At 53.0% G+C, this 15,014-nt stretch overlaps 1 protein-coding gene across 16 annotated transcripts in view; it reads right to left on the bottom strand.

The window, feature by feature from the left end:
* Nucleotides 1-15,014, bottom strand: part of camta1a (calmodulin binding transcription activator 1a) — a 296,208-nt gene that overhangs the window by 65,417 nt on the left and 215,777 nt on the right. For all 16 annotated transcript variants that reach the window (XM_072713404.1, XM_072713390.1, XM_072713391.1 and 13 more), the window contains one exon: nucleotides 12,293-12,364. In XM_072713404.1, coding sequence (XP_072569505.1) covers nucleotides 12,293-12,364 — 72 coding nt within the window. The remainder of the gene's footprint in view (nucleotides 1-12,292; nucleotides 12,365-15,014) is intronic.

The raw sequence follows: 15,014 nt of genomic DNA, 5'->3' as shown, positions 1-15,014 counted from the left end.
GCAGTGGTAGCAACAAGAACGACTAAATGAGGATGTGCCAGAATCGAAGCCTGGCATGATCCCCAACACTGCGCTTTTGTTCCTGCACTGTCAACCCCAGACCTCAGATGAGAAACCTAACTCCTGAGCCCCAGTTCTAAGCCCTTGAGCCGAGCCCTTGGTGTCCAGACCTTGGACTGAGGACTGAACCATTGAATGGGGATGCTGGATCTCTAACTGTTGACTCTAGACGTTGCATTCTACACTGTGAACTCGAATTTGGCCTGGAGGTTCAGGACTGTGGACTCTGAGGACCTCTGACTGTGCAAAGCGGGAGTCTAGACCACAGACCCAGACTTGGGACATGGACAGAGTAAGGCAGGGAGAGGCCAGTGACTGCAGAGGTATCCTGCATCGCTTCCAAGGGACGAGGCTGTGCAGATTTACACCTGTGCTGATAACCTTAAAAGGTGGTACACATTCTCCCTGTCTGGGCGTATTAGGCTGCATGTCGGTCAGAGGAGCACCAGCCCGACCGGGACAGTGGGGAAGTACGGGCCAGCGCACACGGCAAGGCTGTTGGGTGAGGGGCGGCACCGTTAACAGAGCTACTCTGGGCACAAGAGAAGGTGGTAGGAGCCATACACACACGCACACACACACGCACACGCACATGTAGGGTATACATATCCTTATGGGGACCACTCATTCATTTCAATGGGAAAAATGCTAACGCTAACTATGACAACCTTAACCCCTACCCTGCCCTAACCATAATCATAATTAACCTAACAAAATACAAGAGTTTTTGCATTTTTAGTTTTTTCATAGCAGTCACCGATTTTTATAAAATAGAGTTTTCCCTTATGGGGACCAGGAAACCGGTCCCCATAAGGGAAAAAAAACGGATATTTATCACGTTATGGGGACATTATGTCCCCATAAGGATAGGTAAACCCGCTCGCACACACACACACTTCCTCAGAGAAACAAAAAAAACTCATATGCACTGCATAATAGTAAATACAATATTTTATAGAACACATAAACATTCACACACTTACACATCGACACACAACTGCACCTGGCATATGTGTGCGAATCCGCACGTAGCCACACATACATGAGGCGTGCAAAAACAGTGCTTCTCACCAAGTCGCTCACGCGGGCTTTTAGCGGCACAGAACTCATGCCAGGATTGATTCGTGGCGTCCACGATGGGAACATTAGGGGAAATGATGTCATCAAACGCCGTAAATCTTCAAAGCCGGGACCGGCAGGGGAGCGAGTCTCTTTGATGTGGCTCCTGGGGCCCCGGCCCATTCGCTGGCGAAGGAGCCGAGACGAAACCCGCCAGAGCGACGGGCCCTGAACCCACCTCCCTTTGATCAATACTGAATCCTAATTAATCAGGACAGTCCCATTCCCTAGTAGCCCCCCCCCCGCCCCTCTCTCTGAGCCACACCTCACTGTGCTCCACTCCTGACCAGTTATGTAAGTCCTTTCCTGAGAACCACATCCAATACATAACCCTTGAAATCTCATCTCTCTCCTTGTCATCCTCTCTTTCACCAGAGGCTTCTTTCCCTCCATTGTCAAACAGACCAGGGTTGGTTCCTACTTTAAAAAAAAAGATTCTACTCTTCAACTGTCATTTGTGAAAGAAAAAAATACAGTTTCTCTACCCTCATTCACCCCGATGACTTTTATGCAGACTTTCTGTAAACAGCGACCTTCTCCTCTCTTGCAGAAGATCTCCTGGGTTTCTTGCACTTTGAGCCAATCTCTACATAAAGGCAGATATGGTTCAAAGAGTTCTCCTTCCTCTGAAATCTTCCTTCTGGATCTTTCTGTGGTTTGGCTGTGATAAATCTCCAGCTCTTCGTGTAGCCCCCTTCCAGTAAAACAAGTCACTCCGTACAAGTCTCCTTGAGAAACACAGTTTCTGCCAATCAACTCGCGCTGAGTTGGGTGTCCCTCAAGACTCAGTCCTCGGCCTACAGACCTTTTTTCAACAATGAATCCCTGGCACCACTCGCTGCCATAAAGCATTATGTCACCATTAAGTCGACATTCCTTCTTTCCATTATGATATTAGGACCCCCGCTACCCATAGAAAAAAATTCACCTCTTAATATCTGGCATATCCTCTCATTTTCAAGGTGATCGCTGCTAATAATATTCCAGGGAAACCTGCTCTTCTCCCTTCATATCCAATCGAAGTCAAAGCTCAGCACAATCCCTTCAAATGCAGTCTTTCACCAGAAAGTTCTTCCACAGGTTATGTTACTAAATTTGATTGATTCAATTATATTACCAGATATGGATATTTGAAGACATATGGGTATTTGTATATGTGTAACAACAAATACTGAATCATCTGCATAGATTTTTTAAATTCTTCTGGTATCATGAGGATAATGCCATGTAAATATGTAATTAAAACACCATTTGCGCCAACTAGTTAATTAGTAAAATGGTGTTTTAATTAGATATTCACACTAATAATTGGTGACATTAATACATATGGCTTCCTTGTTTATTACATCCCCCCTCGCACAGTCAAATATACTGCACTCATTTGCAACCTCCTCATATTCTCATTTGATTTTATGCTTTTGTAGGGCATAATAAGGGCCTTAATGCTGCATTTTGCTGTATAACTAATGAGAATTGTGTAGTTCAGTGCTGGATATCACAGAGGTTGCAATAAGTAACGCAGCATTAAAAACCTGCATCAACAAGAGTGAATAATTTGCAGGAGACATAATTAAGGGGCAGAGGAGCATGCATCAATCTTGGTGTGCTGGCTGAGCCTGGGTAGGAAGCTAGCCCGTACGAAGCTGAAGCTCCATTAGGTATTGTCTGGGGCCTGCAGGCTAATTTGTTTGCATCAATAATAAATTCAAAGGATTTATCTAACTTGCAAATGAATGCTCATTTAGTGGTCCAAGAGGCAGGGAGGGACTGAAAGTGGAGGCAGAGCGGAGAGCAGCAAACAGCTGGCCTGTTGCAGTCAGGGACACCAGGCGGAATTAACCCCTTCATGCACTGGAGACAGCGCAGCCCAAGGGGGAACGGTCCGCTCACCAGGGCCTGCTAAATAATGCATGTAGTGTCGGTCAGCGATTTCGCGAAAGGCGTCCTTTAAACATCGGCCGCGGGGGCTGTGGAGATGGGGGGGGGGGGGGGGGGGGGGGCGGGGAGCGGGAGAGGGAGCGACCTTGAAAAGGCCCTCAAGGGTAAAGTGAAACCCGTCGATTGCGGAACAGCTGTGGAGCGCATGTTTCTGGTGATGTACTTTCTGAAAAAGGACAAATCACCCACTTAGACCCCCCCCATGTGAGCTAAAACCATTATTGATATTATTTTATCCAAAGCAACTTACTCCATTGACATATTTACACTGCACTCATGCCAGATAATTCACTGAAGTTACTTTGCTCTCGCACCTTCCTTGTGGGTACAGCAATAGTCCCCCTGCCAACCCCCCCCCTCCCCCCACTGCCTGACCTCTGGCTGCTGCAGGCCCCCACTCAGCTTCCATGCCACTCGGTGTTGCTCATCAGAGAGTGTCCTTGGTGGGAGGGGGTGGCTGGGGGACACATCCCCCCATGCCCTTTGCTCCGTCACCAACACCCCCCCCCCCCCCCCGGGACGCCAGCCCACACCTGAGGTGGCCAAGAACATATGCTCTCGCTCGCTGCCAAGCTGGCCACGCCTGGGAGGCTCAGGGTGGAAGATAGCTTTAGTAAGCCATGTCAGAAAGAGAGCGGGGCGTGAGGAGGCAGGGGTGAGAGCTGAAGGAGGAGCTTTAACGGCAGGCGGGAGGACGACCTGGATTCAAATTCAAAGGATAGAGTGGCCCCCAGATCAGGAGAAAGGCCCCCCCACACTGGGAGACAGGCTTCCACACGCCAGGAGACAAGCCCCCAAATACCAGGAGACAGGCCCCCAAACACCAGGAGACACCAGGAAACAGGTTCCCAAATAACAGGAGACAGGTCTCCACACACCGGGAGACAGGCCTTCATACTCCGGCAGACAGACTCTCACACACCAGGAGACAGGTCTCCACACACCGGGAGACAGGTCTTCACACACCAGGAGACAGGTCTTCACACACCAGGAGACAGGTCTCCACACACCGGGAGACAGGTCTCCACACACCGGGAGACAGGCCTTCATACTCCGGCAGACAGACTCTCACACACCAGGAGACAGGTCTCCACACACCGGGAGACAGGTCTTCACACACCAGGAGACAGGTCTTCACACACCGGGAGATAGGCCTTCATACTCCGGGAGACAGACTCTCACACACCAGGAGACAGGTCTTCACACACCAGGAGATAGGCCTCACACTCCAGGAGACAGGCCTTCACACACCGGGAGACAGACTCTCACACACCAGGAGATAGGCCTCACACACCAGGAGATAGGCCTTCACACACCAGGAGACAGACTCTCACACACCAGGAGATAGGCCTCACACACCAGGAGACAGGTCTTCACACACCGGGAGACAGGCCTTCACACACCAGGAGACAGACTCTCACACACCAGGAGACAGGCCTTCACATACCGGGAGACAGACCCTCACACACTGGGAGACAGACCCTCACATACCGGGAGACAGACTCTCACATACCGGGACACAGGCCTTCACACACCGGGAGACAGGTCTCACTCACTGAGAGACAGGCCACCAAACACTGGAAGACAGGTCTACACACACAGGAGGGAGAGCCATCAGACAGCCAATCACATGGCTAGTATCATGGCGATGCACACACAGATGGGACCCGCACACAGACGGCTGTATATTCCAACACGTGAAAACAGCAGACACAAATGAACACACATCATACATGCACAGTGTTTGCACTTTCACCCAGCAGAGCAACACTTTAATTTCTCAAAACATTAAGCATAATGACTAACTGCTCTTATTCGCCGCGCACCCGTACCACAGACAAGGCAAACCTCCCTCCCTCCAGCTGAGTTTCACAGCACGACACAGTACGGCACTTCCAGGCACGCCGGCCCCCCCGCAGCGGGAGGGACTGCTTTAGGAATCGACATGGCGCCTCACTGCCGCGCTGTTGAGGCGGGACTGGCACAGTGAACGCCATGCATGCACAGGCTCTGCAGCTCACGCACACAAACCCACACACACACACACACACACACACACGTGCACAGAGGTAGACCCCCATCTCATGTGTGTTTCCAGGGCACCTGCACCCCCATGTGGCAGAGACCAAAATAACTCCACCCTCCCTAAAAAGCTCTCCCCTGGGTTGCGCACGCATGCAGACGCATGCAGACGCATGCACACACACACATACTGCAAAGGCTCCTGCAATATCGGGGCTAAAAATAGGCAGCCGGCGCAGGACTGCTGCTATTATTATTACCCACACGTCCTCACCGCTCCCACCAAGGAGAGGAAAGAGAATAATGATTTTCCTGGTGCAAGCAATTAAAAAACTATTTGTCACCTGCCAGGCGGTGGCGTCAGGGGCCTTGGCGCAGAATCGTGGCCTCCCTACCCACCCACCGACCCCTGCGTGGGGGGCATATGCAGGCGGGGCAATAAAATATACAGGGATGAAGGGGGGAAAGAGATGGAGCAGGGGATGGAGGGCAGGAGTAGGCTTCAGTGGGGCCCTGATTTATACAGACAGGTTAATACCGGACAAGACAGCACAGTACACTGGCAGAGTCGGAGCTCATGCAGTATCACACTGGCAGAGTCGGAGCTCATGCAGTATCACACTGGCAGAGTCGGAGCTCATGCAGTATCACACTGGCAGAGTCGGAGCTCATGCAGTATCACACTGGCAGAGTCGGAGCTTATGCAGTATCACACTGGCAGAGTCGGAGCTCATGCAGTATTAACGAGCCGCAGAATTAAAGACATTCTGCCACTGCTGGCCTCGTGGCAAAAATAGTCATGGGAGCAGGAACATTTCACTCACAACCCTGCCTGCCCCCACCTCTCTCCCCTCCCTCAGACCCAAAAAAGTAACAGCCCGGAATATTAATGCCCTCACCCCCCCCCCCCCCCCCCAGCCTGTGGGGGCAGAACGGCAGCCACTCTCGGACAGAGAATGGTGACCAGTCTGGCCCACAAAATCAATCTTCCTGAAGAGTTGCGGGCTCCTGTCCCGGCTGGCTCTGCCCCCCCCACTGCCCAGGGCCGGGGAGCCCAGACAAAGCGGTTAGCCTCCCCAGGCTAATGGCACGCGGCAAGGCACCTTTTTAATTGCATCACTAATGTGATTAATTGATTTGCTCATCAATCGAGTCCCGTGTTGCGGTGCTGTTTGCCTGCCTGAGAGATGGCCCTGGTGATGTCTCTACTGGACAGGTAATAGCGATTCCTCTTATTAGAGACAAGATTCACTTTGTAGTAGTCAAAATGCTAACATAACTACACGCGATATACTGCATCTACATGGGAATACGCAGTTCCCCATGTCACCAATATTCACTTCGGCCACCACGGTTTTGCCTGTTAGGATAAGACAGAACTGGTACTACTGACAAACAACCCTGATGGGGAACAGATGCGTCAGGCACCGAGACAGACGTACTCAGCCCTGGGTGTCAGGACCCCTCCGCTTCCCATATAAATCCTGCAGTCCTACGAAGGAGGCTTCCGCAGCAGGCCTGGGGTTGGGGGAAAACAACAGCTAAGAAATTTCCCATCCATCACAGCAGCATAATGCAGCCAGTGCAGGCGTATCTCGGAGGGGGCGGGGTTTCCACTGGGGTGTGTTTAGGATGGGGCTCGCAGTCACCACACGCTCTTGCCTGCTAATTTCCGAGATGGCTCATTGGCTCTCGCCATTTGCCTTCACTTCCTCCGGGGCTCCCTGGCTGCCTGATGTGCTTCTTCCTGCATCCGTGTTCCCCCATCACAGAGACTACTGCAAATCCCACCACAACAGTCTACATTTCCCATCATCCACTTCGCAGCCAGACGTCTATGATTACCAATCCCCCCCCTTACTGGGCTGATGCCAGGAATCAGAGAAGCCCCCTCGCTCGGCCGTGGAGAATCAGCGAGGGGGAGAACGCTAATGGAATTAAGCGCTTCTCCGAGATCAGGGAGCTGGCGGCTTTTGTGCGGGGAGCGTGGTGGCATGGCGCGTGCAGAGAGCACATTCCGAGGGACGGGCCAGGATTTACGAGTGCCGACGGATACCGCGTGCGGAAGATCCGCTCGGAATCATGCCAGGAGATTTACGCCACTAACGGCGTAGAAGAACACCACGCGTTTGAGTAAATCTGCGCAACATGCGGCAGGCTGGGCCAACAGCAAGCAGAGGACCCCAGAAAAATTACAGTTTATACTCAAGGTCAGAGCGACACGATGTCATTCTCTGGCTTCTCTGGCATTTATGAAGCATCCGATTCTTCCTGAATAATTTCGCTCCCCCTTTCCGCATGCAGCAGCAGAGGGGTGTGTGCTTGGGGTCAGGTCTGGGATTTACGGTATCGATTTCCCCCTGGCTGTTTCAATCCCATGAGAAGGAGCTGGAACCTTCAGTGCTGGAGGTGTTCGCTTTCTCAGCGGTGTTAATGGGGGTCGCCGTGAAAACTGGCCCCGCACAACTCAAGAGGAGAGCCCCCGCTTCAGCCACCCGGGCCCCGTCTCTCACGCCTCCTCCTCCTGCTCCTACTGCTGCTAATTCCCCCCATTCCACTCTCTAATGAAGGCATTAAAGCGTTACTCCACTAATTGGCGCTCTAATGAGTAATCAGCATGGGACAAAAGCGCCTGTTTTGGTCATTAGTTGCGACTGTTGTGCTACGGTGACCTTGCGGCCGTCCCGGCAATGTGCGGGTAGGCGAGTGAGTGCGCTCACATGTCCCCGTAGCTGTTTGTCAAAAACACTACGATAACTCTCTGGTCCCCCTAGTGGAGGGTGATGGGATTTGCCCACCGTGACCGACTGACCCATGGAAGGCTACGTCACCGCTCGCCGGTGGCCGCAGAGCAAAAACCCCACCGGGCCCCTGGGACGCCGAGGCTCTGATCAAAGCGGCTCTCTAAAGGAGATTACACACTACCCGTGGCTTTAACTCCATTCAACCTCCCCCCCCCGCCAGGGACGCAGCTGAGCAGTGAGACTGGAAACATTACCCTGAGACGATCGATTAGGACGGCACAGCCTCCCTCGCCCGACGTGCGCCCAAACGGAGAGGCGGTGACCGCCCGCTGCCACGCAGTACTGACGTAAACTTGCCTGTCACCAGCGTGTTAGAACGCGGGGAACCTGCAGCAGGGATGCTGTGTAACTAACCCCCCCCTCCAGAAGCCCCACCTGAGACAGCGATACACCAGCAAGCAGTTAAACTAGTCAACTGCACATTATTAAGGGTCGGTGGCTTAGTCCTTTAACACCTTTAAAGGGATTATTAAGGCTCTCCACAACACTGCTATGGCTCCCTGAAGGAAGGAGCTGGATGTCCACCCCCCCCCCACCCACAATTTTAAAAATGGAGGTTTGCATTTCAGAGCGCCAGGCCCTGCATAATCGTACATTCTCCCCCACACTCCGGATGTGAGCAGGGTCAGCCCAGCTTGCTTGGTAACGAGGGGGGGGGGGTTCAGCTTTGCTTATCCTCTGCATTTTAACCTTTCCGGAACTCTGAATTATTTAGCAGCCCCGCACCCCCCAGCTTCAGCTCCCTCAGTAACCCGTGCTCCAGTGCGCGGCCCTGGGGGGTTTGGCAGAGAAGGTGCCGGACAGCAGCAGGCAGCTGTATCACCAAACATGGCCGAGGTGGGGGCTGGGGGGGAGGATGACGCCCCATGATGGACCCACTGCATTCTGACTTCCGCATCCCCCCCAACCCAGCCAAAAATTGTGAAGCTCCTTGTTTGCAAGGGCCGCAGTGGGCATGAGGGCACAGGCATGCAGATGGGGTGGGGGGGGGGGGGGGGCATACAGGGGCCACACACATCAAAGCTATACCGCCACAGTCAGACCCCACCCTGGGCGAAAAGCGCTCCGGCCATTTTGGGGCGGGGGGAAGGGAACAGTGAACAGGATGGAAAAAAATGAAACAGACAGTTCCCACTTCACACAGTTTATCAGCAAAGCAAACCACCTGTGACTCCTCCCCTGTGCCCCCTTCTTGGCCTGGGGTTCGCAAACCAAAACTGACACGGTCTGCCCACGGCCCTGGTTTTACAGCCACATCTCTGCAATTAATCCGGCGTGATGGAATTTTGCCTCATTAAAGATTTAGCGAGGGGAGTTAAATATACATCACGCCGGCCTGCGGGAAGCCACCCAGGGCCTCTGTAGCCGTTACATGGTTTTTATGTGGCCAATTGTCTGAGTAAACAAATCTGAATAAATAAACGGACAGTCATCTAGATATGGGCAAGACATCGGCCTGGAGCCCGGAGTAATTATTCACGCCTGGAGGCAGTGGGCACCACCGGCACTAGGGCGGCGCTAAAGATGAGGAGGTATTTTTCAGCCAGAAACCAAAAGGAAAAACAAGAAGTTTTCTTTTATCTCAAGGCTCACTCGCTTTTTGAGATTTTTGTTGTTTAGTTATTGAGTGTACAGGAGAACAAATTGGGTTTCTATAGCAAAGGTTCACGGCCGGCCGGCACCAGCCGGCTTTTGGCGCGCGGGTTTCTGCTGAAATAGCCAAATGGCTTGTATTCCTGACTCTGTAGAGCTCAGAAACCACAGAGGATCACGGCCGGAGCGGGGTGCGCTTCCGTCTCCGTGCAGTTCCAGCGTTCACCTTGAGGAGCACGGAAAAAAAACAAAACAAAGGTGTCGTTTTGCTCCCGAACGACAAAACAAAGTGGCACGTGGCAGACGACCGTTTGAGAGTGCAGCAGGATAACGAACGTGGGGTAACTGCACGGCAGACTGATCTGTGCTTCTCAGATCGACATGCGTAAAAGAAAAAGTAACAGCCCAGTATTACATCACAATAATGACGAGGGGTGCAGAAAATGACCTGTATGACAATCTCAAATGAACAGTCGCTTAGACGGAAGCTAAAGACATCTCCATAGCAACGCGGCCTCCCATCGAGGGGATCGTTTGCCCTGGTTCACTGTAAATGGCTGATTACATGATGAGAATTGTGGTGTTTCACCGTAACAAACAGCCTTTGAATGAGCACACACCCCCTCCTGCATGCTGCCCTCTCACCTTCAAACTCCTTTTCTGTTGACACAGAAGTGTCGCCTACAAATGTTCCCTGGCTTTTTAGGTCTGGTACATTTTAGTTTTATGCTGAGTCACTTCTTGCCATCACAGGTGTACAGCCGGCAGCTCAAACTGTCCTTTTATGAAGCCTAAACATCATTTAACATTCAATTTAGACACAATTAGAAATAAATGGGTCCATCTCCGTAGAAATGCATTGCTGAGCGTTTTGTTTGGTGACTTCAGCCTGACCTACCTACAAACGGCATGCTGCACCAGAAGCACTGCTTCACTTTTCACTGGGGGCAGTCATTCTTCATGTGTGGGGCGCTTTTAGAGCTGCAATCACACAACTCTCGCCTCCTTTCTGATGCCCGGTGTTAACTAGAAGCCGCCCTGGAACGGCGAGTTTTTCCTGGGATGATCAGACGGGACTGGGCTTTGATCATGGGCCCGGGACGCAGCGGGGCCACACCGGCGGCCTGCTGAAGATGTTCCACCGCCCGGCGGGTCACAGCAGGCCTCCGGCCAAATGCGTCGTCTTGCCTTTTTAGGGCATAGCCGCAGAATGTCAGCCATCGGAGCAGCCTCCCAGATCCCTCTGATTCCGGTAAGCAATGCTGCCCCAACCCTGGGGTCCAAGGGTGGCCAGCGAACTGAAACTTTTCCCCAAAAATGCCGGCAAAACAGACATGGCCAGCTGTCCCGGAAGAGCTGCGAGCCGGACAGGGAGCTGGGAATGAGCTCCAGAAGGCTGTGGAGTGGCGAGAGGGCGGCACGTGGAAACGCGATCAGTCGGCGGCGGAGGCCCAGTGCCGCGTTACATTATCAGATCAAACGCTGGCTCAGACAGCCCCCCCCCCACCCCGACATGTAAAGAAATGCCAACGCGGAGAACTGAGCCCCTGGCACTGCGGCCCCCTACCCCCACTCCAGTGAAGGGGAGGACAAATGAAGTTGCGCCAGGCCCTGAGAGCTCGTTAATATCGCAATCATTGCCGGCGTGACGGTCCTGCTGGGCACACGGCAAACACGGGGCGCGTGTAGCACGGCTAAAGGCAGAGAGCGGAGGAATTATGTTTGATTAGCACTAAATAAGACGACAAGGAACCACTGAATTGACTATCGACAATGGGGGGGGGGGGCGGGTGACACAGCCACGAAGAGGCAGTCCTTGCTGGTGAGGTCGGCTCGCTGTTGGCGGCCTGCTCCGCCTCTCGGGAATGGGAATTATAATTGCAATTACGGCAATTTGCCATCCGATTGATTTCTTTCCTAGTTCCTTTCCGATTCCGCTCTCCGTTAACGACGTGGGTCTTTGAACCCGGGGCACGATGAAGAAGGCGAATGGCAGTGAAGAGTAGGGAGGGGGGGGGGCGATTAGCCAGTGAGAGAGTCGTGTCTCAGAAGCTCAGATGCACACACAGGTTGCGATCATCATTACCTGGTCTCTCCCGTCTCATTACGGACCTGACAGAGACACTGTGAAGTGGCCCACGGGCTACATCCACGGCCTCTCATTCGCGCCTCCCTCCACGTCCACCAATCAGCACCTATCACCCATCACACCTGTCCAATCGGGAGAGCCACGGCCGTGGTAGCCCTGGGTGACGGATGGCTGGCCGGTAATGCAATAAGTCAAGCGGCTTTGCATTTTAACGATATCATATTACATATATCCTATTACGTAAACATACCATAATAGGTATTACATACCGTAAAACAAAGCTGGTGCTGGCAGATAACAGTGATGGTTAATGGCTGTTTTTCCGGATTCACACAATTACGGAGAGGAAAGAGTCACAGTCCCCCCACCCATGATGTTCGGGGGTGAGAAGCGACGGCCCCCATCATTGAAAGAGACACCTGGGAATTTTGGAGCAGACTCCGCCAGGAGGCTTTGCTGGTGCATGACATCATCAGCGGACCTAGGCGCTCGTCAGTCACTCGCCAGCAAGCAGATTAGCCACGGAATGTTCTGGGCTCCGTTTTACTGCGGCGGTGACCGCGGTTTATGTGGACACGGAAGACTGCGGGAGGCGAATATGCCTTGGAAAGCCAGCTATGTAAGGGTGGGGGGCGGCGAGGGGGGGGGGAGAGTGGGGGGGTCTTACCTGAAGCAGCCAGTAGCACCTGCGGTGGAAAGTGGGGATGATGGAGGAGTGGACGTAGCAGCCATAGAGACACTGTGGAGACAAAGGGATGCGGGGTTAGACATCCACACCGGCCAATCAGGGGCCCTCGCTGCTGCACTAACAAGCCTTCCCAGGCACGCCATTAGAGCCCCCCCCCACAAACACGGACTTTAACGATCCTCCAGGTGGAAGGGCTGCTTTAAACATAATCCATCAGCCGTTTAAAGTGGCACCGGGGGGGGGGTCATGCTGATTTAACACCTGCATGGGCAGAGACCCACCCCCACCTCGATGAAGACTCGCAGCGTGACGGTACAGGTGTGTTACTTCACTGCAACCGGTACACCTGACCCCCCCCCCGCCGTGAACGCCTTTATCAAGAATGGGTCACCCAGATTCCTCTGTGCTCGGCCAATCACAGCCCAAAGAAGACCAGGGTATCTGAGAGAGAGGGACGGGCTGAGCCCCCCCCCCGTACTGTTTGTCATCCCCAGCCTAGTTTCACCTTTGACTCCCCTCATACTTCATGCACAAGACATTAAGTGCAGCTCAGGGAAAACAGGGGAAAAGGGGCCTTTTATTTTATGTCATACCACTGCTAAATGCTAGAGAAAGTGTCTGTCCCACATACACAGGGATTTTCTGCAAGTTGGCTGTAGGGTGGGAAAAAAAAAACATTTGTTAGATGCGATATCGAAGAACAGGTCTACAGGCAATTCTTCCGGGAGAAGGAGTATCCCACTTTCAGGAATAAAAACGGCACACAATCCTGCTTGGCTATATGTACACACACACATACACGCACACACACACGCACACACACGCACACAGACACACTGAGCTGTGTATGAGATCCAGGGGCTGGACTTTGCTAAGCTGGGCTCCTGCTGACAACCAACGTCTGAACCAGGCCAGTTAAAAAGCCCGGCCCGTGAAGGACACATTTCAGAACAAACACGCATTACAGACGACTCAGCGGTGCAGCCGCTGTAAACAGACAGGAGACTGACCGTCACGCTGACGTGACATGCACCTCCTGCAAAGGCACTCATGTAAAAATGTGCAAGAACGTCACTGTGCCAAGCACGCTCTCGCTGCTGTCTCAGCGTGCAACGTGCACAGGATAGCGGTTATCAAGAGGCCTCCCCTGTCAGAGGCTTAGATATCAAGTGGGGGGGGGGGGAGGCGGATCGCCAAAGTTCTACTGCGAATCTCCCCCACCGCAAAATTAACAGAACGCAGGAAGTCCGGCTCATAGGGCATGGGCGCCGTTGCTATGGCGACATGCCGTGTGACTTTCAGGGCGGTGCGGATGGACCAGAGCGGCGAGCCTCCCATGGACCAGTGCCAGCTGTCTTCCTCAGGTTAACCTGTGATTCTCCGTAGAGGTGTGGCTGTGCTAAGGCCTGCGATTGGCTGTGATGATCAGAGGTCAGCAGCCAATCACATTGCTTGTCTGTTTGCCGGGAGCTGCTTTCTGGCTATTCAGTGGGACAAGACAGTGCTAGTCTGCGGCGTAAACCCCTCCCCCCACATGCGGGAAAATGGGAGACCAGGGGCTCGTTCTGCTGCCTCTCTCACTTTCGGGGAAAGACACTGGGTCTGCAGGCACACACAGACATGCGCACAGACATGTGCACACGCCACCACGCAGTGGAGCAAACTCACGCACCTTGTCAACACCTGCGGCAGAACACTAATGTACACAGGTGGCCGTTTCTTGCTGTGTTTTTGGCAGACGACACGCAGTCAATGCAAACACGCAGACTAAAGGAGACAAAACACGAGCATGCATGCTGCGGCAGACAGAAAGCTCATCGCAATTCGGGCCACATCCCCCCACCTGACGCATTCCTGAGGAAGCATGCCGATGTGACAGAATTGACGGTCACGCCGTGACACAGTTAAAGGATAATCATGTTCACCGAAGGACTGGGTTCCTCCACCACCCCCCCCCACCCCCCACACGCCTTTGGTCAGCTGTGTCGTCGGGCCGTCAGCACATAGCAGCCACCGTGCTTTAAGCGACACAGAGATCTGGCATGTATTAAACATCAACCTGCCTGTGTGCCACCGCCGGGGAGACCGAGACAGGGATTCAAAATCTCCGAAAAGAACATGAGGAATTATGGGATGTCGCACAGGAGACAGCCAGCTAATTCTGACACTGACAGGCAGCGGGGTAGGGGTGGAGGTACAGAATGAACCACGGAATGCATCTGAATGGGGGGGGGGGGGTGCATAAAATCATGTTCACTTGAAAACCTGATATAATCTTTTGTTTTTAGAAAAGTGGATATAATTGAGAGTTTCATTAAATATGCTTTTTATCGATTAGCATTCATAGGTATTTTTTTCATTCTTCATCACTGCACTCCAAAATTACTCCCCCTCCCCGGTTAGGCGGTCCATGGATACGGGCCCTGAAGAAGGCTGGCCAGCTGATGGACACCCCAAAGCCTGAAAAATCAGGCTAACATTCTCCTGCACCCATCACCTGGCTCACCACACTTGCCAATGAGAGAACGCTCACAGCCATTGGCCAGCTAACCCCAGGAGGCGGGAGATTGTCTGTCAGTCCAGCCAATCACTGTAGGTAACACGCATCATTTCCTGCCTCTTTCACCTTGCTGCAGTTGCTGATATTACTTGGCTGCTTTGGGGGCTTTGGGTGGGGATGCTGTAAAGCGCTTTGGGACAA

The sequence above is a fragment of the Paramormyrops kingsleyae genome, chromosome 6 (genome assembly GCF_048594095.1).
Source record: "Paramormyrops kingsleyae isolate MSU_618 chromosome 6, PKINGS_0.4, whole genome shotgun sequence".
Taxonomy (NCBI): Eukaryota; Metazoa; Chordata; class Actinopteri; order Osteoglossiformes; family Mormyridae; genus Paramormyrops; species Paramormyrops kingsleyae.
This window is presented reverse-complemented; position numbering and strand designations above follow the sequence as displayed.